We start from the raw sequence: 24,823 nt of genomic DNA, 5'->3' as shown, positions 1-24,823 counted from the left end.
CAGTCCTCCTCTCAGGCCAATCCACCTCAAAGGGTTGTTGTAGGGGAAATAGGAAGAAAATGTGTTGGATATGTTCACCACTTTGAGTCATTTGTAAAAATAATAAAGACAGGATACAAAGAAATAAATACATTCTCACATGATTAAAATGTAAACCAGGGGATGATGAGACCTAAATGTATATATACTGTATATTTCAATACTACCTACCTGTCCTGGAGGGAGGGAACGCTCAAATTCCCAGTGCCAACAAAATCCCAACTCTATGTATTCCTTTTTCTTAAAAAAATGTTTCTTGGTGGAGCTGCTGTCCACTTCCCATAAGGATACCGATAGAAGCAGGAGATTGGCTGAAATTTGTGTTTGGATCTGGAAGGAATATTCTGGAATAGATACAGGTAGTCCTTGACTTACAACCATTTGTTTAGTGACGGTTTGATGTTACAATGGCACTGAAATAAGTGACTTATGACCATTTCTCCTACTTGCGACTGCTGCAGCCTACCTGTGGGATCAAAGTGCAGATGCTCCACAGGTGTTTAGTGTGGCTGCAACACCTCGGACTCCTGTGCTCCCTTTTGCGACTTTCTGACAAGCGCTCAATAGGGAAACCGTGTTCAGTTAACAGCCATATTACTCACTTAACAACTGCAGTGACTCCCTTGAAAATTGTGGCAAGAAAGGTTATAAAATGGGGCAAAACTCACTGATCAACTGTCTCGCTGAGCAACAGAAAGTTTGGGCCGTAAGTCGAGGACTCCTTGTATCTGCCCAGTTGAAGGAGGAAGGCCTGCTTATTCTCTCTGGGCCTCCCTGGAACAAGCATCTCCTTCCTTGAACGCTGCTGGCAATATTTGGCCACCAGAAAGCAACTGGCTCTTTTCAACGCCCAGACTCAGCCTTGGTTCTTTGGAGAGCAATAAAGGCAGCCCTTCATCATCAGGCTTCTGGTGTGGCTTCTGGTCCCCCCTTCGGCACCAGCTCAGATACCTGGCATGGCTTAGACAGTCTTTGGCAGACGATGGGCCCCTCTATAAAGCTTTTGAATTGTTGCCTGCACTGCTCGGTTATCAATAGGCTATCGATTCTCCTTCATTCTGTTGCTGGGAAATGTTCGCGGAGAGGAGGATTCTCTGGGCCAGGGCCAGGGGGGCTTCCCAGTGCCCCTCCTGCTGCCTGCCTGGCATGACAATGCCCCCCCTCCAGCCGGCCTTGCCTGGACAAGGAGAGCTTCTTTGGCCCTGGGAGTGCTGCATGCGTTGCTGGGTCTGCACGCCTGCCCAGAACCATCCAGGCTGTCATTACTGCAGTGCAGAGTTGAGGCGAGAACCATCTCTCCTCCTCCCGGCCAGCCTCACTTGCCTTCAGCCCGGCTTTGGGGAGAGATGCCTGCAGCTGGCTGGCCGAGCTCCTGACCGTGGAGCTTTGGTGTCCAGACTCTTCCAAGAAGCAGCCCGGCTCCCATGGCAGCCCCTGGCTGAAGCGGGACCTCTGCAGGTGTGTGGGGGAGAGGAGCCTTTACTTTGTCTCTGCAGAAGGATGTGATACGGTGCCTGTTTGTTTGCACTAGCTGAGGCCATCCTAAGAGCTGAGAGGCAGGGCCAGTCGGAGGACATACCTGCAGGAAAAGTTGGAAGCCGTGACTGCGCCTTCTCCTTGCCTCCTCCTCCTTTTCTGCTGCTGGAGCCAGGGGGGGAAAGAAGCAAGAGAAAGAGAGAGAGAGACAGAGAGAGAGAGAGACAGAGAGAGAGAGAGAGAGAGAGAGGAACTGAGTCTCAGCCTGACAGCCCAGGATGTGTCAGTCAAGCGCCCTGCAGGGACCAGAGCTGCACTCAGGGAAATGGTGAGATGCTGCAAAGCTTTACCTAACCCTCCTCCCTCTTGCTGCAACCTCCACAAAGTTAAAATCCATGTCCGGAGGCTGCGCTCGGGAAACGGTGGCGGTGGAGGCAGCGGTGCCAGGGAGCAGCACCCACAGTTGGAAAGCCCAGTCCCAGCGGGGAGCACCCCAAATAGGAAAGCCCGTTTCAGGTACTGTCTGGCGTTTCTGGCTTTGCGAGGCAGAAGGAGGGGGGGGAGAGGAGACCGGCAGGTGTCCCCCAAGCCTTTGTTTGGCCTAACTTCGGTGACAAACCTCTGGATTCTCTTGATTGGCAGAGTGAGGAGGGGCCCTTTGGGGGGGGGGGAACAAGAGAGGCTGGGCCTCACCTGGGGATCCAGGGGGATCTGTGGGGAAGGAGGCCCTGCCGGGAGAGCCTGGCTCGTCCTTTTTCAGGCAGCTCTCAAGCCGCCACTCGGCAGGGATTGGCTGGGAATGTCTGCAGTGAAAGAGGGAGCCAGGAAGCGAGCTAATGCCCTGCCTCCCCTCCGCAATTGCCATTGTCTCATGTCAGGCTAGCTTTGGGGGAGGGGGGACTAAAAAAGCGCAGGGGGGAGGAATGAGCAGCATTCAGGAGGCCCCTTTAGCCTCCTTTCACTTTTTTGGCTGAAAGACAGCAGCCCCCTCTGGGGCTAGGGGCTGCTGCTTGAGTCCCCAGGGATCCAAACTCATGGATTCTAGTCCAGGTTTTATTCTTGGGACAGACCCTGCTGCGCTTTCCAGAAGTTCTTCCTCTGTTGAGGCTTCAAATACATGGCCAGTTTTGCTTCTAATTTGTAACTGATATTTGCTAGAATAGAGTGAACTCTGTCTTTCTTGTTAAAATTAAAATGAATAACTGGGTGGAATTTGCTAGTGGCTCTCTTTCTTTTGGCCAGTTTAAGGTTCATCCAGTCTTTGTCCCTTTTGGTTATGAAGAGTTTGATCCGGAGATCCGACGTTTGAGGAGCCCTGTGGGAATTAGGGTTTTCAACTCCTTTCCTGGTTGAAAGCAGTGCAGTTGGCAGTCTCTACGGGATGAGATGACTTCATACCCCTTTCCTTTTTTTCTGTTGGAATCTGTTGCCTGCTGAGAGGAAGTGGATACCTGAACCTGGCAGGTTTCCTTGTGGGTTTTAAGGGAGGATTTTTTGTAATGTTAGCCACTTGCAGGATATCCCAGTGCAGTTTTCAGCTCTTCAGGTGAAAGGAGATGAACTCTCAGATCTGTATCCATACTCTTGTTCTACAGAAGATCTCCCCCCACTCCCATTATTTCCTGCAAAGGCAGGAGACCTGGCCTTTGGAGCCTGACAGGAGACAATGACCAGCAGGAATGTCAGTTCTTACAAAACGACAAGGAAAGAGGCCTTGACTTCATCCTGTAGCTAAGGAGGCGAAATGCCCCAGGAAGCAGGATCTGCCGCTTCCTGCACCGTCTTGCAGCTCTGCTTTTGCTGTAGACAGTGATGAAACTCTCTTTGTGGGAGACATTTTCAGGGGCTTCTATTCTCTTTCTCTCAGCCAGTGCTGTTTCCTGCTTCTGGACTAGGGGGGGTGGGCTTCCCTGAGGGCCAGACGCCTGGATCATGGCGAAGTGGGCTGCTCTGCTTTGCTGGGGTTAGGCCAGCTTTGTTTCTGATGGGAGGGGGCCCTCTTTTGGGGGAAAGCCTCAGGAAGCAAAAGAGACACCAGGTTGGCTGACAGTCTTGTGTCTCTGTAATCCCACAGGTTGCAATTTCCCCAGCTGGCCCTGAGGCGGAGGTTGGGCCAGCTGAGCTGTATGTCTAGGCCTGCTCTGAAACTCCGTTCTTGGCCTTTGACTATTCTCTATTATCTCCTGCCTTTCGGTGCTCTTAAACCTTTGACCAGAGTGAGATGGAGGCCTGTGAGCCGGGTAAGTGCTTGTGAGTTTGTCTTGTGCTTGTGGTGCCCGGTTGTTGTGAGGGGGGAGGGTGGGGGGCTCTTGGTAGGCCACAGAAGCTGAACCCCCTATGGCCGCTGAAGGGTGAGGAACCCCAAGGAGTCTGTCCTTTCCTTCCCTCTTGCACCTCGCCTGCCTCCACAATGTCTCTGCAGAAGGGACCTCCAGGGAATGCTTCTGCCTGAAAACTGCTGACACGGTGGGAGAGAAAGTCATGCCAGGTTCTGCTCATCTGGTAAGCTAGAGGAGGGTTGGCACCTGTCTAGGGCTGCTCAGAATCGTACCATGAAGAAGTAAAACTTCTTGGCTTTGGGAGCTGCAGGACATGCCTGCAAAGGGGTCCAGAGCCCCCGCCTTCCTTTCCCGGCACCCTTGGGGCTTTCTGGGTGTGGTTTTGGACACATGGGTGTTATTTGAGAGGAAGCAGCTCTGCATCCTTGTGGAGAATGATCCTTCTGAAGGCATCTCTGTAGGGCCAAGGGGTTTTTCTGCAGGAGGTTATGGTCACAGCTATTCAGTTGTTCAATTTAATTACGAAGGGACATTGGCATGAAGTAAATAATTAGCATGAAAAGCGGGTGTGGTGGCTAGCGGTTGCTTTTGTTTCGGACTTCCCAAAGCTCCTGCTCTTTCCTTCTTTGTTTTCTATCTATCTTGGGATGCTGCTGTTTCAACTGTGAAATAGAAATTAGGACAAAGGCTTAACAAAAAGAGTCTGGCTGAATCCCACCACTGCCCTTTCCCACAAAAGCCAATTACGGGAGGGGGGAGTTGTGTCAACTTTGGGTAGAGGATGATGCATGTTGAGATTTCCATGAGGCACCCGTTCTCCCAGCCCATGTGCCACGGTTGCCATATTTGAATTTAAGGGTCTTTAAAGCAAGCCCGAGTCCACAGAGACTTCAGAGAGGAGGACAGTTTGCATGCAGCTCTTGAATGAATGTTGGGTTTGTCAAGTGAGAGATTAGCTGCTGCTTCCATCCAATGCACCTGGAACTTGGCAGAGAAAAAGGTCATTTTGGTAAGCACTTAAAATAAACTGGAATCACCCAGTGGACTGAGCCTGATAAATAATGGAGGCTGGTATGCCTCTACTGTTCTTGCTACTTTTATCCCCCCGCAGCCCTCAAAGTGTTTTCTTATAAATGATTTTTAAAAGGGACCATGTTTTCAAAGGCCAAAATCTTTCCTGTTTTGTGTTAGGGAGCTCCTAGTGAGGGGCCCTGGAATTCTCTAGAATCAGGAGGCTCATTAGGAAATAATAGAGGCTGACTGGATGTATTGTTCTCAGGGCAGCCGTTGTGATGGCAATAGACTGGAATTTGGGTCATGTGGCAGTTCCTGGCACCTCTCTTGGGCAAATGAAGCTACAGACACACACACACACACACACACACACACACACACACACACACACACACACACCTGGGGCACAGAGGCATTGCTCTGACCCTGGCATTGCCGCACCAATAAATCCTTGAAGAACTGCACAAGCAGGAATGATGTGGGATGCAATGATAGCAAACCACCAATCATGTTAGTTTCTTCTTTAGAAACGCTCCATTCCCAGGAAAACGGACACTTGGAAAACAGGACTGTTTTTTTATCTCCTTGGCCTGCAAGAAAAGTCCCTCATTCTAGCCTGCCTGATGAATTGCAGCTCAGCCATGTCTGGAAGAACATTGTTTGTCACTCCTGTTTTCGCACTCCTGCCTGGTTGCATGGAGGAGGAGGAGGAGGAGGAGGAGGAGGAGGAGGAGGAGGAGGAGGAGGAGGAGGAGGAGGAGGAGGAGGGTCCACTTGAAGCCAGAGTTGGAGCTGTTAGAAATATTACTCAGCTTCAGATGATTCTCACCAGGCTTAAGGAGGAACATTGCGGTCTTTTTCAGCACTTCCAGACTTGCAGATGTGTTGTTGAATGAACACCTTTGTCAGGTGCACCGCTGGGCCAAAGAAAACAGAGAGGACAGTCAGAGTTGTGTCTCTTCCTCCTCATGGGTCACTAACTACCTGGTAGATCTGAACTACTGTATCTTTCTGCTTTGTCCTTGGTCCTCTCCTATGACTTGTATACCAGGTGAAGCGGAGCCAGTGCCTGTAATTTTAGAGACGGCCAAATTGTTATTTTCCAGACACTCCAAGATCTCTTTATTAAACTTAAGCTAAGCTACCTACAATGTTCAGTCTCTTGTGATATTAACCATCGCCATCACAGTTCCTTTCAATGGAGCCTGGTTTGTTAATACTCAGTCCTCAACTTCTGACATTCTCATGCTTGTAATTTGGCTGTGCAGAGAGATTTTGAAATTGTCATTCTGCAGTCACCAATAGGGTTCTACAATGAGTATCTAGCAAGCTCATGTGTCGTAGAATGAGGATCTCTGCCCCTGAAGTTATTTAGTTATTTAGAACAGATGTATGGGAATCCATTCCTTAAAGAGTATGCACCAGTCAGACTTCTAGAATCAGATGCTACTGCCGAATAAGCTGGCTGTGCAATACAATCATCCTTAAAGTGCCTTGGGAACAATGGGATGGACAGCTAGGATAATCCTTGTGATTAATAAACTGACTTGGTAGTTGCCTGTGCTGTAGAATTGTACCATTTGCTTGTTTCAAAGAGTAGCCTCCAAGGACTTTTAAGAACCTACAGCCACAGAGGATTAGGGGTTAAACTACTGCTCACTATCCAGAGTCAATATTAATCATCCCCTGGCAGCACCTTCTAGCAGCCAGACCCTGTCAAAAGAACAATCGGTGCTATGACAGAAAAATACAGGCAGTCCTTGGATTACAAGACGTTCAAAGTTGTGACTGCGCTGAATCAGGAGGATCTTCAACCAGTCCTCTAAGTTGCAGCCGTCACAGTGTCCCCACATTCATGGGGTTGCCGGCAACTGATTGCAATTTTAGTGGCTGCAGTGTCCCATTGTCATGTGAGCCCCCTTTGAGACCTTGCTTGAAATAAATATAGTTACTGGGGAAGCTGGCCGGAGGTCACACTTTTTCTCCCAAGGGGTCCCTTGGTGGCATCGAGGATCTTGTGCCCATGCCCCATGGTGCCCAAGCACAGCATCTACCCACCTGCAGCACCTGCCCATTTGTTTCCATTTCGGAGGACTGGCCCACAGTGCCAGCCCACCTGTACTCCAGAGTGCTGCTCACGGTACTTGACCGCAATCTGTAGTGCCCGCCTGTAGCACCTGCCTATCTACCCATAGCTCTGACCCCCTGACCTGCTTGTCTGGGAGGCAGTTGCAGGTCCCACACGCCAGTCACATGAGGCCCTTGCTTAATGAATGGTGTTGTCTGTCAATTGCTCTTGCTAAGTGATGCCATCATGTGCCTTGTGGTATAAGAACTCTTGCCCTGGGCAGGGGGTTGGACCTGGAGACCTCCAAGATCCCTTCCAGCCCTGGTTTTCTTTTGAAACCTGGTTCGAGGTTCATGAATTAATTAGGGCATGTTTTGGAAATCCAACACCTGTGATTCTATGACATGGCAAGACAAAGTATTACATGGCCAGTACAACACCCACACAGAGCAGTCAAAGCAGATGACAAGAAGACCTGGCAATAGCTAAGAGCAGGAAAGTTGAAGAAGGAGACAGAGGGGCTAATTCTGGATACACAAGACCAAGCCATGAGAACAAACACATGGAAAGCCTGAATTGAGAAGAAAGCAAGTGTAGAAGTGTTGCCTCTGCAAAGAAGCTAAAGAAACAGTGGACCACCTGGTTAGCTGCTGCAAGATGATTGCCCAGACTGACTACAAGCAACGGCATGGCAAAGTGGCAACAGTGGTGCATTGGAAGATCTGCAAGAAATACCATTTGCTTGCAAGCGAGAACTGGTGTTACCACAAACTAGACAATAATAGAAAATAAAGAAGCTAAAATGCTTTGCGACTTTAAAGTTCAAACAAATATCTTCCAGACAACGTCCCAGGTTTAACAACTGTTGGTAAGAAAGACAAAAAAGTGTTCCTTCTTGAAGTATCCAGAAAAGTCAGAATAGAAGAGAAAGAACTGGAGAAAATCACAAAATATAAAATCCTGCAAATGAAAGTGAAACAACAATGGCAAAAGAAAGTGAAGGCAATACTAGTAGTAATTGGTGTCTTGGGTGCAACCTCAAAACATCTCAAACACCATCAGCATTGATAAAATGCCCATCAGTCAATTGCAAAAGGCAGCTTTATGTGTGAGAATACATTGAACACCATTAAACAACTTCTGCCCATCCCAGCTCTTTGGAAAAAGACCCGATAGGTGGACAAAAATGCCAAACTCAGTCTAACCATCTGGCTGTGTGACCAACCATAATTTCCTAACTTTGTATGCCGTCCAATTTGTGCGCACATTGTTAAGCATGTCTCTTCTTCTGATTAATTGCAACAGGCAGGAAAGTTGAAGAGAACAATTGCAGCCAGTGTGATTGCATAAAAGGCGCAGTGAAAATGGGAGCGTCAAAATGGATCAGTACAGAAAACAAAAGAAAAAGAGAGCAAGAAAAAAATGGTTCAGCTTGGTGCCATTAACGTTTGGAATGGCTGAAATTTACAAACGATGCTAAAGCCAACAAAAAGTGTTTCCAAAAATAAAAAGAAGGGGAAAGAAACTGTGTCCAGAAAAGGCTAAAGGATAACGGAAGAAAGCAGGAGGAGGGGCATCTCTCTGAGTCCTATGTTGACTTCTTCCCGAGCCAAAGAGGACGTATTCCACTGACTAATAGCGAAAGCAGAATGAAAAGGCAGGACTGAAACTTGAGCCAGACAGAGCTACAGATGCGTAGAGCTGCAGAGAATGAGTTTAAAGTTGCAGAGAGGTCAGATGTCTTGCATCCTTGGCTACAGAGGGAAACTCTGGCTGTTACTTTGGAGAAATCCTAGACTCTGGGTTGTTTAAGTGTCTCTATTTGAAACAAAAAATAAAGTAAAAGGAGGATGCAGGAATTCTAGATCAGTCAGTCTGGCAGCAACATCTGGGAAGATTCAAGAGCAGATCATAGAGAGGTCAAGAGTTTTGAAAATAATGCAGGAATTACATGAAGTTGTCTCTTCTCAAAAAACAAATAATCTTCAAAATTATAACAAACTTCTTTTGTAAATCTAATGTAACAATAGCAATAGCACCTAGACTTATATATCACCCCATGGTGCTTTACAGCCTTCTCTAAGTGGTTTACAGAGGCAGCCTATAGACTCAAAAAATCTGGGTCCTCATTTTACCGATCTCGGAAGGATGGAAGGCTGACTCAACCTGAACCTGAGCCTGGTGAGAATCAAACTGCTGGCAGTCGGCAGAGTTAACCTGCAATAACTACTGCATGACCACAGTTCCTCATTAATATAATATAGGAACATTATCCAGGCCATTCCCTTTTTAAAAATTTTTATATCCCCTTTAATTATTAAGTCATCAGCCAGTTTTTTTTGTAAGTCTACACCATTCTTTTAACTTACTATTTTTAAATTCATTTTCAAATTTGTCTTAATCTTCTCCAGTAAAACTTGTTCTTCTCCCATAACATCTTTTAAACACATTTTCTATACTCTTAACATTAATTTCTGGATCCTTTGTTCAAAAATCACTTTCAATGTATCAAATATTACCATATATGCTCTATTCTGTATTAGTTAAATTTGTGTTTCTCTCCTTTAATTGTAAAGTTTAGTTCCTTCTAGTCCCCTCTTATGTTCAACTTTCAAAGTTCATCCTATCATTAAAAAAACAACAACAAATTTTCTCATGGGAAGAATTTTTATACTTAATTCCAAAATCTTATCCCAATTTTTTAGAGTCTTAGTTCATTTGTAACATTTTTTGAAATAAAAGGTAAAGGTTCCCCTCACACATATATGCTAATTGCTCCTGACTCTAGGGGGCAGTGCTCATCTCTGTTTCAAAGCCGAAGAGCTAGCGCTGTCTGAAGACGTTCTTTGTAGTCATGTGGCCGGCATGACTCAACGCCAAAGGCGCACGGAGAGCTGTTCCCTTCCCACCAAAGGTGGTTCCTGTTTTTCTTCTTGCATTTTTTTACGTACTTTCAAACTGCTAGTTTGGCAGAAGCTGGGACAAGTCACAGGAGCTCACTCCATTATGTGGCGCTAGGGATTTAAACCGTCGAACTGCCGCCTTTCTGATCAGCAAGCTCAGTGTCTTAGCCACCGCGTCCCTCTTTTTTGAAATAAGTTTTATTTATTTCAAAGATAAAATATTAAGCATCTCTGTGGAGCACTTGGGATCAATATCAAGTCTTCTGCGTGTCTGGAGAGGAATTGCAAAGAGCCGGTCTGCTTGCTGGCCCTTCATTATGCCACGATCAGCAGCTCTGCTTTTAGGGAAGCCATCTGCAGTTGGCCATTGGTTCCCCAGAAGTCCTGAGCAAGAGCCAGTCCTTCTTTTTTATATATATACTTTTTTATTTTCCATTTTCATAACATATATAATCACATGTATACTATTACATAGCCAATATCCTATTGTATTGAGTAGTAATTACATCAGTTTCTCTTGTCATCAACGCCCAGAAAGATAAAAACCCATTATTGGCTCTTCTGCTCTCCATACACCTCGTTCTTCTACCTCTCTCCTACCTCCTTTCTTCCCTCCATCATCCTTTTCTACTCTACTTCCCCTTCCTTTCTCTTTCTCCTCTCTCTTCATTCCACTCCTCCTTATCCTCCTCATCTTCCCCCCTTACCCTCTCTCCTATCCCTCTCTTCCTATCTTTCTTCTCTCCTCTGCTTCCCACTCTTCCTCTCATTCACTTGGTGTATTTCAGCTTCTGAGCAAGTTCCATTTTGTGTTGATGGTATTTATAATTCCATTTCAATATACATAACATATCTTTGTTTAAAAAAATAAGACAAGACAGTATACATGTACAATCATATTACTTTAAAACCCAACACCCCTCCTCAAGCCTAATATACTTCCCTCCCTCCCCACTCCCAGCAAAGATAACTGTAATTTCTCCCATTTTTTCATCTCTGTCTGTATACTATGCCAAAGTGGTTCATAATTATACTTGTATAGCTTCCCATTTGAGGTTGAGATATAAACTCCTAAATATTTGACCTTTTTAACTATTTCACATCCTGTCAATCCTTCTAGTCCTTCCCTTTGTTTAGTATTCATATTTGTAGGTAATATCTTTGTTTTCCCTAAATTTATTTTAAATCCTGTCACTTGACCATATTGATTAATCATGTTCATTAAGACCTTACTAGATTTCTGTGGTTGGGTTAATGTTATAACCAGATCATCCGCAGAAGCATGTACTCTATATTCTTGCTGCCTAATCTTAATTCCCTTTAGGCCCTCCAAGCCTAAATATTCAACAATATTTCCAAAGTTATAATAAACAGTAATGGGGACAAGGGACAACCCTGCCTTGTACCTTTTTCAATTTGAAAAGAATCTGTTAAACTTCCATTAACTATAATTTGAGCTGTTTGCTGTTGATATATTGCTTTAATTGATTGTAAGAAGAGTTCTCCTATTTGCATTTTTCGCAGTGTTTTCAACAGGAATTGCCAGTTAACTCGATCAAAGGCTTTCTCAGCATCCAGAAATATGAGCGCAGCAGGAATTTGGTTATTCTTTCCCAAATATTCTAGTGCATTAACGATTAATCTTACGTTACTTCTCATTTGTCTCCCTTGAATAAAACCTTTTTTATAATTATGAATCAATTGTTGAATAACCAACATTAACCTATTTGCTAGTATTTTAGTAAAGATTTTATAATCTACATTAAGTAGTGATATAGGTCTGTAGTTTTTTGGTTGGGTAATATCTTGGTCTTCTTTGGGTATCAGGGATATAAAAACTGTCTTCCAAGGTGGAGGTACCTTACCTTCCGTTTGAATCTTATTAAATAATTCCTTAAGAGGTTCTACCATTTCTAATTGTAGATTTTTATAATAAGCCACTGTCAAACCATCTGTACCAGGTGCCTTCCCTGCCTTTAACTGCTTAATTACCTGTAAAATTTCCCCCGAAGTTATTGGTTGATTCAATCTTTGCCTCTGCAATATCATATTCCTCAAGTCTCTTGTGGTAAAGTAAATCACAATGTCCCTTGGAAGTTGCTTCTGTCCAGCCAGCCAGGAGTTAACACGATAAACCTTATCAATTTGCCAATCAAAATCCCCCCCGGCCTTCCCATCAGAATGTTGAAAGCTTCTGAGAGAATCTGTTTCAGATTTTCCTGGTTATTTTCACGCAAACCTCTTATTCTTAGTGCAAGCTCCATTTGTCTATACTGTAACATAATAATTTCTTTTTCAGCATCTCCGACTTTTTGTTGAACCACGTTCATTTTGGATACCAAATTAATATTAGAGTCATTAAGGTCTTCTAATCTGCTTTCAATTCTGGACACATAATCTGAAAACGAATTAAGAACCCCCAACATATCGTCCCTGATCTTCTGAACCCGGGTTTCAAGTTTATCAGACAGTTCTTTATGAGCAACGGATATCTCCTCCTTAATTTTTGTTTCCATCGTAACTACATGATTTTTAAATGCTTCAGCCAGTTCCTTCTGAAAAGTTTCTTTAGTTAACGGCTCCCCTATTGGGGGAGGAAGTAATGTAGTTTTGTGCCGGGGGCGGGCGAACTGCCCGCACTTTTTGAAACCAGGGAGGGGGGAACCTTTTGGATAGGGTTTTGCTTAGAAGCCATTCCAAGTTTTAATCTTCTTCAGCCAATTAATAAGTCTCTGCTGGTCAATTGTGCAGCTGTTGCTGTTTAATTTAGTATTAAAACACTCCTTTTCTTTGAAGTTTTAAACTCCGTAGAAGTTCAAAGCCCGATCAGTGTTACGAAGCTGCTCGGCGCCATTTTGAATATCTCTTTAGCAAGTAAGATATCAGAAGGAATTCTTGTAAAAATGAAGCTAAGGATTAATACAAACAATTAAAAGTTCACGTGTATAGGGTCTGCTCGTCTTGAATTCAATAAATCAAATTTTTGTTCTGAGGATGGGTGGTTTGCTTTGTGCTGCTAAAAAACAACAGGAATTCCTGGCACAGAGACAATTCTGCTACCGGGTGCCCTTCCTCCCCTCCCAGAGTCGATCTGAGAGAGTTAGTTGGCGCGTTGCCCAGCACAATTAGCTCACCTTATCTCCTCAGCCCGAAGAAAAGGTAAACAAGCTGTCAGACGGCTGATGGATTGCAGATCAGACTGTTTAACGCGACCAGGATTCCGGAGCTGTAATGACCAGCTCCCACCGGCAAACCCCTCCCCCACCGAAGCCAAGAGCCAGTCCTTCTATGGGACTTGGTTCTTTTGCCCCATCTTGCCTGCTAGTGTAGGTCACCCTGCGTGGGGACAGGAAGGCTAGGAGATAGCCCCCATCTCTTCTCTCCCACTTGCAGTTGCTGCCCAAGGAAGCTCTTTAGCCGCTCTCCCTGGATATGAAAGCCCCTCCGTGTCCAGCCTCGGTTCCCCATGGCACATAATCAGGAGTGCAGTAAAGGTGGGGAGAAGGGAGACCATGGTCCTTAGGTTGAGAACTGGATTTGAACTGAGCTCAGTAATCTTAAAGGGGCTTAAAGAGCGAGAGAAGGAAAATCCCATCCCAAGAGCAGCTGCAGGATGGCAACCTTCTAGTTAAATTGGGAGATGAATCACCAGAAAGAGGAGAATGTCGTTATTCAGCCTTCGAGGCAATTGGAGAAAGATTATTGAATCTGTGTTCCAGGCTGCATGCAATGGGCAGGGCCCTGGTAAAGGCATCATTGGCTGTTTGGTCTGCTGGCAGAGACCTAAGGACACTCGCCTTGAGAGGTTGGTGTATCTCCCTTCCATAAACAGAGAGCAAAGCATTACATGCGGCCCAAGAAGACGCTCTCCAATGAAACAGTCAATTGGCAAGGGGTGCAGCCCCTGCCACTGCCTGAGCTCAGGTCTTTCCTGGGGTACCTCTGGCTTCCGTGGCATTTGGTTATCTCAAAGTCCAGTGCAATCTAATCCTGGACTGAGAGTCCACAAGATCCCAATTCCTATCCTGGCTTGTGGCTTTGTTGCCTGTGGCTGACTCTAAACATCCGACATGTCCTTCCCACCTGTAGCATGGTTGTAACCAACCCAGTTTAAATCTTGATTATCTGAGCCTTGGAGTCCTTGATCTTGGGAGGTTCCAGAGGGCCCTACTGGGATCCCCCTTTGTCGAGATGAGATCATCAGGATCAACAGCCATCTGTGCCAACTAAGCCACCCACTTGTTTTGCCCCTCCTACTCACCTTTTCACCAGTCTGCTGATCTTACAAAGAAATGTGACTCTCATTTGCATCAGTGGAATGTTTTCAGATGCACTTGCTTATTTTAGAACCTCTGGCATCATGAGAGCGAATGGTCCCTAAATAGCAAGAGTCTGGATTTCAGATCTCTATTCCCATGAGGTCAGAATAGTAAACAAGAATATTAAAAACTTCAATAGCAGTAGACTTATATACCGCTTCATAGGCCTTTCAGGCCTCTCTAAGCGGTTTACAGAGAGTCAGCATATTGCCCCCAACAATCTGGGTCCTCATTTTACCCACCTCGGAAGGATGGAAGGCTGAGTCAACCCTGAGCCGGTGAGATTTGAACCGCTGACCTGCTGATCTAGCAGTAGCCTGCAGTGCTGCATTTAACCACTGCACCACCTTGGCTCTTATTCAAAATAACAGAAGTAAGTGATTTCTGCTTGAAATAATATATCTGGACTCTCCTCTAAAGGAATTCTTTTCAGAGAGCAAAGCATAGAAGAGGCAAAAGAGACACTGGCGTAAATCAGTTTTAGCTGGGTTTTAAATGTTGGAGCTGCCCCTAGAGAAGGCAATCCCCATTAGAGGTCCACGTGCAACAATGAATTGACAACAATGAATTGAAACCCTGAGGAAACTGAAGCGCAGTTCTTAGAGACCTAGCTTGTACCGGTTCCAGGCGTTTGGATCTTTATTTTTAAAAATCTGAATTACAATGGTATCTGATTATCTTGTCTTTAAAAAAAATCAGCCTCATGAACTTCGTCTATATATGTGTTAGGAAAATGTAGGCTAGCCTTCACGATCTTAGCAGCCCAGGCAGTAACAGCTGCTACTTGTTCTTTTCAGCAGCAGAAGATTGAAAAATGGCTCCCGTTTAGAAGACTTAATTTGCTGTTTGTAGATGCCCATTGAGCCTCCAGCAACAAGCTTCTTAATGGCACCACCAATACCTTTATCTTCAGTAACTGATGACCAGTTTCTCCTTAGTGTGGAATGAGGGCTTGAAGGTTCTGCTTTAGACTTTAGACACAGGAGGTGGGGCTGCTGTGCCATCAGTGCAGAGCAGGGATCTCCAGCATTGGCAACTTTAAGACTTGTGGGTTTCAACTCCCAGAATTCCTCAGCCAGCTATGTAGAAGACTGGCCGGAGCTCTGCTATGGTTAAAGGTAGAAATGAGGGTGGAATCACCCTACAACAGGTGCATGAGAAATTGACTCCGTCACCATCTCCAGACAAGGGCAGAGATGAAGGTGAAGGAATGTTAGATCTCCCTTCAAAAACCATGGAGGGTGAAGCATTGAATCTTACTGGGAAGAAGGTTCTTCTGTTGAGAACAACAGGATATTTACAACAATTGGCAAAAGTGAAGGGACTTGTAAACAAACCATCTTTGTAATTGTAAGGGGAAAATATTCCAGCTTCTTTGGAAGTCGTAAACAAGTATCTCTTATTTTAGCTCCACATTGGTTCTCTCAAAGCCTAATGAATCTTAATACTGGGCACAGAAGCTACAATTTTTACAATCTTCCGTAAGGACCCGAAATGATCTCTAAAGATAAGGAATGCCAAAGATCTCTGCATAAAGGAGGGTTTTAATTAGAATTTAAGGTGTCATGGTCTCACATGAGTCATCAGACACTGGGCTCCACTGAAGTACATAGCCGTGTTGATAACACACTACAGAATCTTATAAGTGACTTTGGAAATAGTGAAATGGTTGCCTCCCATCTAGATCAGATAATACAGTTGAGCCTTTCCATGAGAATCTTGGCCAGGCAGGTTTGCCCTGGACAACATACTGCAGGCTAATTTCACGGTCTAAGAGAAGCAATCACTACTAGTTAGGATATCCTTTTTAAAGATATTTTATCAGTTTTGGAGACACAAGAAGTAACCTGCAATTCTGGCACATCTGCCCCATCCCTTTTGATGATCCCTTTCTACGGACCCAAGATGGTTGACTGATCATTTGGGCCAGCTGCCGGTCCCTGTGATCTTTTATTCTTGGAGTGACAAACCGAAGATGGATTAAGCCGTTAGTTGAAGGGAAGAGGCACATTAAAGAGCTTGGCTCAAGTCCAGCCATAAAATCAGCAGCAAGAACTACAGTAGAACCATGATACGTTAATATCAAGATATAATTTTCAAGCTTATCTTTGCCATTAATTTCTGTCAGTAACTGCTGAAGAGGATGGGAATTATTAAATAACAGTAAGCTGTTCAATTGCTTTGAAATTTATAACCAAAGCCATAAATGGACACTTGTCTGAAATGGTTTAGGATCTCCTGCTTGAGCAGGGGGTTAGACTAGAAGACCTCCAAGGTCCCTTCCAGCTCTATTCTATTCCGAGAGCCTGAGATGTTTGGGGTCGAAGGCCTTCATGAGCCTGGCCTTCCTTTTGTTCATGGTCTCAAGGTGAACTTGCAGTAGGCAGGTGCTATATCTTGACTATACCTTATAGGGGTAGAATGTGCACTTTTAGATGCTTCCTCCCGTCTCTCCTTTTAAAGTTTCATTATTTTGTACTATGGCTTGCTAACCCTTTTCATTTTCTACCAAAACCAAAACCAAAGCTATGGAGTTTTTGCAGCATAATTTCATAAGGCTTGTGGGTCGTAAATCTATTGGAGAGCAACCATCCCAGTTTGCAGGAGAGCTCAAGCAGGGAATTAGTCTGGACTCACTTTGTAAATACAAGAGGGCAAATTGTGCCCCCCCTTTGAGCCTTATTTAGTATTTCCCAGGCATTAAATAGTCTGGGGAAGATTCTGTATTATTGGCAGCGAACAATAAAGTTGTTCTGACCCAAGCCTTAGCGGAAACCAGAAACAGACTCCTTCTCCCGAAAAACCCCTCTTTATTTATCTCCTGTGAATTAATGGCATTCACACACCCAAAAGTCCAGGCAAAAGTCCTTCAAAAAGTTAACCAGAGCAACAGATCTTATCAGTTGAGATAGTTGCCCATGCCATCCCTCCTCAGAGCTCCAAGTGGAAGGGTTTCAATAGTGGCTCCCCTGCTCTGTTTGGGGTTTTTTGTCTTTCATCCTTCGGTCGTTCCTGATTCTCAGAGACCATTTGGACAGAGTTCCAGTTAAAGGAAAAGCAGATTGTGTTGATACAAGAGACTCCCATGGAGGGTCTATAGCAGCCTTCCGAGTGCCAGTATCCCAGGGGGGAGACAGGTCCTTTCTTCTGATCTCCAGGGGGATTTTTCTCTTTCTTCCCTCAAACTGCAGACGACCCTTGTGGCTACACCATGGCCCACCTGAACCCCTGCCTCCCCCTCTCTCTAGGTCTCTTTGTACAAGTCAGTTCCAACCCGCCTGCTCTCCCGTGCGTGGGGCCGGCTGAACAACGTGGAGCTGCCCACCTGGCTGCGGAAGCCCGTCCTCAGCCTCTACATCTGGACCTTTGGGGTGAACATGAAGGAGGCAGCCGTGGAGGACCTCCATCACTACCGGAACCTGAGTGAATTTTTCCGACGGAAGCTGAAACCCCAAGTGCGGCCTGTCTGCGACCGGCACAGCGTGGTGAGTTTCTGGGTCAAAGGGCAGCTGCTCTGCTTCCTCCGTTTCCGTTTTTGGATAGGGAGGCTCTAGGAAACCTTTTCAGTTAAAGTTGTTTTAATGCTGCTTGTTTGGGTAAGTTAATCACATCCATATTATTCTTATTGCATTTAATGAAAGTAGAACAAAGTTCTGTAAATTTGAGTAGCCATTGATATTGGTTAGTAGAAGTGGAAGAGAAAATAGCATTCAGCTTCTTTTTACTCTTCCTCCTCTACAGATCAGTCCTTCGGATGGAAAGATCCTCAGTTTTGGACAGGTGAAGAACTGTGAAGTGGAACAAGTCAAAGGCATCACTTATTCTCTCGAGTCCTTCCTGGGTCCCCATGCCAGTCACGAGAACTGCCAAAATAATCCAAGTAAGTCTCCCCTTTGAGCTCCAGGATCCTTCTCTCCAGAGTTTGCTAGTGGGGCAGAGGCTGAACAGGGCAGCCCTGTCTTTGAAGCATATTTAGAAGGATGAATTGCACCAAGGCCAGGCAGCCACCCCACTCACCCGCTAGAAGCATCAGGAGGAGTTAAGGCGCCAGGGACACTTCGCATCTGCATCACCTCCCCCCTTTTGCTCAGCGGAAGAGGCAGCAGTGGGGTGAAGAGACAAAGGCTGGCAACCCATGGAAGGCAGCCATGTCTGTGCCGTGGGAGGAGGCCAGGCTTTCACTTCACTTCTCTTTGTTGCTCACTTGCTCTGCTTGTCCTCCAAGGAGGCAAACTCCTTCCCATCTTTCCCCCGGGGTAGGTAGGATTGAGAGAAGGTCTTGGGCAGACATTCAGGCATTGCATTGCCCTTGCGGTCTGCTCTGTGGCCAAGGATGACCAGATCTCTAGTGGTCTCCAGGGTAGTTTTTTCAGAAGCCACGTTTGCAGGGCTTGGTGACCCGATTGCTGTTCAGCTCCTACCCCTCACACACAAGCAGGAAGCGGTGCTCTGTAATTCAGTCTGATGGTTCTAGATTTAATATAAATTTGCAGGGGGAAGGTGCATGTTGGTGCACCACCACTGTTCTTGTGTTCACTTCTGGATTTTAATCCGGAATGAAAGCTCAAGATCGGCATTCCAGCTTCGCTTCTGAGCTTCTCTGTTTCCTGAATAAGGCCATATGCAGCAGTAGATGCTTTGCAAAATCAAATTGTTACAAGAAAACGCTAGTTCCCGTCTCCAAGGCTCAAGGGACAGTTAGACTTACCTTGTTAAAGCTATGGCTGTTCATGCTCCCCCCCATCCAGTTGCCTCTTGGTCTTCTCGCTCTGGGCTGGGCCTCCTTTACATGCAGGTAATGCCAGGATCAGCCCTTAGCTTTTGTCCGGAGCAGGTGAAGGAGTGAAGGATTTGAGTTGCTGGATCAACTCTGGGCAGCTTTGCAGTTCTTTCTCAGAAAACCTTCCTTTGCTGCTCTTTTCCAGCTTCCTGTTGCGAGTCCTTCCAAAAACAGCTGGTCACAAAAGACAGCAACGAGCTCTTCCATTGTGTGATATACCTGTCCCCCGGAGACTACCACTGCTTCCACTCACCCACCGACTGGAAGGTCTCTCATCGGCGTCACTTCCCAGGTAGGCCTCTTTCGCAGGTGGGAGGGCCAGAGGCAGCTCTTCACACACTTGACATTTGCCCATGAAACAAGTGGAACATTAGTCCTTCTCCAAGGAGCGCTTAGGAGCAGCCTTTCATCACAGTGGCCTGGAAACAGCTTCTGTGTTTCCTTATTTATTTAGATTTATATGGCCGCCCACTCCCTCCCAGTGATTCTGGGCAGTTTACAAACAATAAAAACCCAATATAAAAGAATAAAACCACCACAACCCGTGACAAGACAAAATCAAATGAGCCACTTGATGAGCCCCATCTCACTCTGGGTCTCCCAGAACCATTGCAGGCTCTTCCCGGCTGGATTGATGCCAACATCCATTGGGGGAGGGCAGTTTGAACTCCCTAAGCTCATGCTGCACATTTCCACAAGAGGCTCTTCTCCCCACTTCAGAAGAATCTGGAGTTGGTGATTCTCCCCACAGTCCTCTGCAGGTAGACAAGAAAACCTGACAAAGAGGAACCCTTGAATTAGAAATCATGTTGGGATCCAAAGTCTTTGTCCCAGGGACCGATCAAAGGTGGCTATTCTTAAAGGAGATTGGCCCGCAGCCCTCAGGCCGGAGCTTTATTTGCTTAGCAAATGCTGGGCTCTTTCAGCCACGGCCCAGTCCTTGCTCCCTTGAACAACTGGGAGGTGCTGGGAGGCATTCTAGCAAGAAAGGGGGCTGGGTGGAGTCTTGAGAAGCCCCATCTCTGGCAGCTGAGTAGGGTCAGGAAACCAAAAGGGAGGGGGAGGCCTTAAGCCCTTTCCCATCACCTCCGGCCCCCTCAGAGGTCCAGGAGAACAGCACCCGCTTCAGCTAACTTGAGCCGTAGTGGCACAGTGGTTAAAGTGCAGTATTGCAAGCTAACTGATCTCGCTGCCAAGCGTTCGATCTTGACCTGCTCAAGATTGACTCGTCCTTCCGTGGTGGGTCAAATGAGGACCCAGATGGTTGGGGGCAAGAGGCTGACTCTGTCAACCGCATAGAGAGGGCTGGAAAGCACTGTGAAGCGGTATGGAAGCTATTGCTAGTGCTATCCCCACAGTAGCTCAAACAGCAGCAGTCCAGAGCTATATGTAACCTTGCGGGAGTTCCCTTCCTGGGGGAAGGAATCAAGTCCCCACCTCTAGTTTTTCTCCCTCAGTCTGCCCTGGCAAGCCCTCTCCCCCTTCCTCTCTCTTCACTAGCACTTAAACTTACAACATTACCACCCCATAGTGCTTTACAGCCTTCTCTGTACGGGTTACAGATTTGCCCTCAACAATCTGGGTCCTCATTTTACCGACCTCAGAAAGTCAGGGTCAAACTCCAGATAGTGGGTAGAGTTTGCCTGCAATCCTACATTTTAACCACCAGGACAGCAGGTTCAGTGAATGCCTGGGACCATCCTTCTCTTCTGGACATTGTCTTCAAACATTGGAGTGCCTCAAAGGGCCCCCAAGATGGTCTTCTGGCATCTCCCCTCCCACAACCTCTCTTCTCCTTCCCAGCTTTTGGATAAGCCAAAGCAACAGCAGAGACTTGCTCTCTCCTCAGGTGCCCTGATGTCTGTGAACCCCGGCGTAGCCCGTTGGATCAAGGAACTCTTCTGCCATAATGAGCGGGTTGTCCTGTCGGGCTACTGGAAACACGGCTTCTTTTCCTTGACAGCCGTGGGAGCTCAGAATGTGGGCTCCATCCGCATTTACTGCGATCAGGTGAGGAAATTTCAAAGGGAAGCATTTGTGGGTGGTGTGGATGAGCCCCGGCATTCCTGCCTACTGGCCCCTGCCCAGAGGCACAAGGACACCAGGCTTTAGAATAGCTGGGGGGCCACCAGGTGATTGAGTTGGCGGGGGGGGGGTAGTTTAGATGGCTTGTGGACCCTGGAAGCTGCTGCTCCTGCCACTTTGAGGATACCCGAGTTGGGTCAAGGCTGGCAGGGTTTCCCCAGGAGGATCAGGCAGGGCCACCAGCCTTGGGTTCCCCCATCAGCCTCACCCATCTTTAACGCATGGAGGTCGGACAACGGATGAAGCGTGAAAGTGGCCGCCTGCGCCTTCCTCACCTGCCACGTCAACCCCCTTTCCCCCTCCCCCCTCTCTCTTGGCAGAAGCTGCAGACCAACAGCCCTCGCTACAGCAAAGGCTCATTCAATGACTTCAGCTTTGTAACCCACAAGGACCATGAAGGCATTCCCATGAGGAAAGGAGAACATTTAGGCGAATTTAATTTAGGCTCAACAATTGTTCTGATCTTTGAGGCGCCCAAAGATTTCAACTTCTACTTGAAGCCTGGCCAGAAAATCCGCTTTGGGGAGGCTCTGGGGTCCCTCTGAGGTCTGGGTGCTCGGAGGGGAGGGGCTTTTCTATGGACAGGGACTCCGTTCATACAAGGAAGCCGTTCGGTGTGGTGGAGTATTGCTCAGCAGGACCTGAGTGAAGAGAATGAGTCCTTAGTCTCAACCGGGGGGGGGGGGGGGGGGGGCGCTAGCCTCATCAGGAGGGTTGCGGATTGATGGGGGACCGTGGCCCTTAAGAGCATGGATCAGGTGGCTTTTCTTCCCTCGGGGCTCCGGAATGACGGCAGCTTCTCCCTCTTGCTCAATACGCAGCCTGCCTTTGTGCCGCTTCTCAAGCTCTGCACAGAGATGCTGTAAGCTCTGCAGCCAAGAGGAAGAGGAAAGGCAGAAGGAAGCTCTCTCCTTTAAAGGGACAGGATACAACTGGCCTCATTACATTCAAGTTTACATACACCCATTTTTCAGTCCAATCCTAGAGAAGAGGGAGGGCTAAACAAAAAAAATGCAGCTTGAATTTCGATTAAGAAACCAGCTAAAATCTAGTTCTCTCCCTTTAAAGCAGAGGTTTGAGCTGTCCAACATCAAGTCTGTGTTCAGTGTTTCACTTGTTCAGCATTTGGATTGGAGGAGCCCAGCTGGTCTCTTCCTCCAACTTCTAAAATGGTCTTGCGGTGCCCTTCACTTTTTCTGTGTTGCACGGGGGAGATCAGTTCTCCTTTCTTGAACCTGGCTTGCCAAAACGCACCCCAGTCCCACTGCAAGGCACGAGTTTCCTTCTCTTCCCTCCCCTCTGTGCAGGGAAGTGGCCGGTGGACTCTGCCCAGCACTACTAAAAAAACACCCTTAGGAATATTAAATAATTCTCATCTCTTCTCCTATGAACTAACGTCTAATTCTCTGCTGGAGCTAGTCAAGGAGGCGGCTGAGAAGGAAGCAGAATTGATCACGCTAAATTCTCCCCATCGCCCTAAAATATCATTTATAGGCTTTAGACTTTGGGGTGATGCCACATCACCCCAAATCTGCCTCTCTCTTTTTTAATGGCCAGTAGTTTTAGGAGACACCCAGGCTGTAGCTAAATATAGGACAGGACTTGATCACAGTAGTGTCCTATTTTGTCTATGACGAGGGCCTTTTTCTGTGGCTGTGAGGGATGAAAGGCCAGAAAGTGGGTCCTTTGTGATGGCTGGTCCCTTCCTTCCTTAATGCAGAAGTGAAGTCCTTAACCAGAAAACAGCTCTTCCATCCTCCAACATTATCCTGTACTCTGCTGCCATTGGGAGACAAAATGACAGACAGCTGTGCCTTGCTCTATCAGTGGAGAGGAATCACTTGCTTCTCTTTGCTTGCATTGCAGTACAACTCTGGGCCTTCTGTTTTCTGGTTGCTCTGACTCTGCTGTAGAGGAGCCCCTTCAGTTGGTCTCCGTTGTCAGAAAGCAGTTCAGGGCCAGGTCCCGTGAAGCGGTGGGGGGGGGGGGGTGTCACCCAAACCCTAAACAAACGGGAGTGGGTTTCTTGGTGACGCTGTGAATTTCTCCAACATGGAGAATCCTTTTATTTTTCAACTGTATCAGTAGCACAGTATTTTTGTATGTCAAAATGTACAAATTAAGACATTAACTCATTAATGGCAAATGTTTTAAAGTAAAAATAAGAACTGACTGTGCTTTGACTTTTAAAGTGTTTTAATTCTGAGAAATCCTCCAGAGGAGTTCTCAAAAGCAAGTCCCCTCTTTCTTTCCTGGGGTGGCTCAGTTTGAGGGTCCTCTGAGGAATGCGTGGGAACTATCCAAGCCGGTGGGAGCAGCTTCTCCAGCCAGGCAGAAGGAAGGGCAGAGTCCTCCATGCTCAACCACCCCGGCAGGAGGTGGAGGTGCCGTTGCCTACGTCTTCAGAGCCGCTCGGATGGCCTGGACGCGGCTCATGTATTTCTGCATCAGCTGCTGCTCTCCTTCCAACGTGCTTACAAGTGAGGCAATCTGCACCTTCAGCTGCAAAAAACAAACCACCCCAGGAACATGAAGAGCCCCGTGGGTGAGGGACAGCCCAATTCAGCTACGGAGAGCATGGCAGGCTGTACCTTTCTGAAACGATGGCTAGCCTCCATTTTTCCCTGAGCTACCACCAACTTCTGCTTACCCTTGGTCCTCAATCCCCTGAACTGCCAGTTTCATTCTAAGTTTATTTCTCAGGGGGATTTGGGGGAAGCAAGAGCAGCTTCATTTACCCCAAGCAGATTTCCAAGCAAAATGTGGGGTTAGCCATAAAATGTCTCCCCTAAAAGACAAGAAGCCTTATTTTGGAGTGTGTTAACAGGAGTCAGGAGAAGTCCTTGTACCTCTCCTTTGCCTTAATCGAGACCTGTTGGGAATATTCCTCTAGTTCTGGGCACCACAGGTCAAAAAGGAGAGAGAGAGGGAGAGAGAAATGGGGGGGGGGGAGGAGGGAGAGAGGCAAACTGGGGAAGGGCCCACAACCCAAGACCTGCACAGTTGGAGAAGTTGAAGAATGTGAGTGTGTCTCATCTACAGATGACCAGATATGACAGCAATCTTTAGGTATCTGAAGATATCACCCAGAGGTGGCAATGGGCTTTTTTTTCTCACCCTCTGCCACCTCTGGTAGGACAAGAGCAAGGAAGGTGGTCCAGGCTACACATCAGGAGAAACCTCTGGACTGTATGAGCTGAGAAGGAGTCGGAAGAAGGGAGCCTGGCCTCTCTTGCTGGAAGCTTTGAAACGGGCTGAATGGTCATCTGCCCGAGCGTCCAATGAATCCCTGAGCGCTTGGACCAGATGACTTGTTATGTTCCTCCCAATTTCATGAGTCTGAGCCAATGGATCTCAACATTGGTACTTTTGAGATAAGCCAATTTCAACTCTTACACTTGCTGGGAATTCTGGGAGTTGAAGTCCACATGTCTTCAAGCTGCCAGAGAAACACTGGTCTCAACTTTAGGCTTGTGTCTAAGATCAACCATAATTTCTCTTGTTTGCAAATACCATGGAAAGGTATGCGGAGGGTGCTAAGCAACCTGTGAATTACGATGCAGCTGCCAATTTTCTGGATTCTGAAACTGGTTAACAGGTTCAGCATAGCAATTTCTGCTAGAAAATTCAGACCTTGGGGATACATTATATGGACACTTAAGAAAATCAGGATATTCTGTTGTGATAGAAAAAGGCACAAAACAATTTTGTCTAGTAACAGCTCCTGCAATTCCTACAATGTTCCAGTTTTCACCTGTGCTATTTTTGCTGACTTGCCTTTAAAATCTTTGAAGGTAAAGGTGAGTCTCCATGCTCAGTGCTAGAACTACAAGAAAGAAACCAGGAGCCTGCCAAAGGCA

The 24,823-nt window shown here is 46.6% G+C and overlaps 2 protein-coding genes across 13 annotated transcripts in view; one reads left to right on the top strand and one right to left on the bottom strand.

The window, feature by feature from the left end:
- The window catches only part of PISD (phosphatidylserine decarboxylase), a 68,227-nt gene extending 45,081 nt beyond the window's left edge, over positions 1-23,146 (top strand). For 3 of the 6 annotated variants that reach the window (XM_032229046.1, XM_032229043.1, XM_032229045.1), the window contains exons 2-7: positions 3,590-3,755; positions 17,347-17,583; positions 17,840-17,978; positions 19,024-19,170; positions 20,728-20,888; positions 21,284-23,140. In XM_032229046.1, coding sequence (XP_032084937.1) covers positions 3,590-3,755; positions 17,347-17,583; positions 17,840-17,978; positions 19,024-19,170; positions 20,728-20,888; positions 21,284-21,508 — 1,075 coding nt within the window. In that variant the 3' untranslated portion in view covers positions 21,509-23,140. Of the gene's footprint in view, positions 1-1,570; positions 2,032-3,589; positions 3,756-17,346; positions 17,584-17,839; positions 17,979-19,023; positions 19,171-20,727; positions 20,889-21,283 lie in introns of those variants that run through there. The other 3 variants (XM_032229042.1, XM_032229040.1, XM_032229041.1) reach the window with 3 other exon arrangements.
- The window catches only part of SFI1 (SFI1 centrin binding protein), a 42,344-nt gene continuing 40,050 nt past the window's right edge, over positions 22,530-24,823 (bottom strand). For 6 of the 7 annotated variants that reach the window (XM_032229027.1, XM_032229028.1, XM_032229031.1 and 3 more), the window contains one exon: positions 22,530-23,465. In XM_032229027.1, coding sequence (XP_032084918.1) covers positions 23,358-23,465 — 108 coding nt within the window. In that variant the 3' untranslated portion in view covers positions 22,530-23,357. The remainder of the gene's footprint in view (positions 23,466-24,823) is intronic. The other variant, XR_004256364.1, reaches the window with a different exon arrangement.

This window comes from Thamnophis elegans, chromosome 13 (assembly GCF_009769535.1).
Source record: "Thamnophis elegans isolate rThaEle1 chromosome 13, rThaEle1.pri, whole genome shotgun sequence".
Classification (NCBI taxonomy): domain Eukaryota; kingdom Metazoa; phylum Chordata; class Lepidosauria; order Squamata; family Colubridae; genus Thamnophis; species Thamnophis elegans.
Note: the sequence above shows the minus strand (reverse complement) of the source record. Positions and strands in the feature narration are given on the sequence as shown.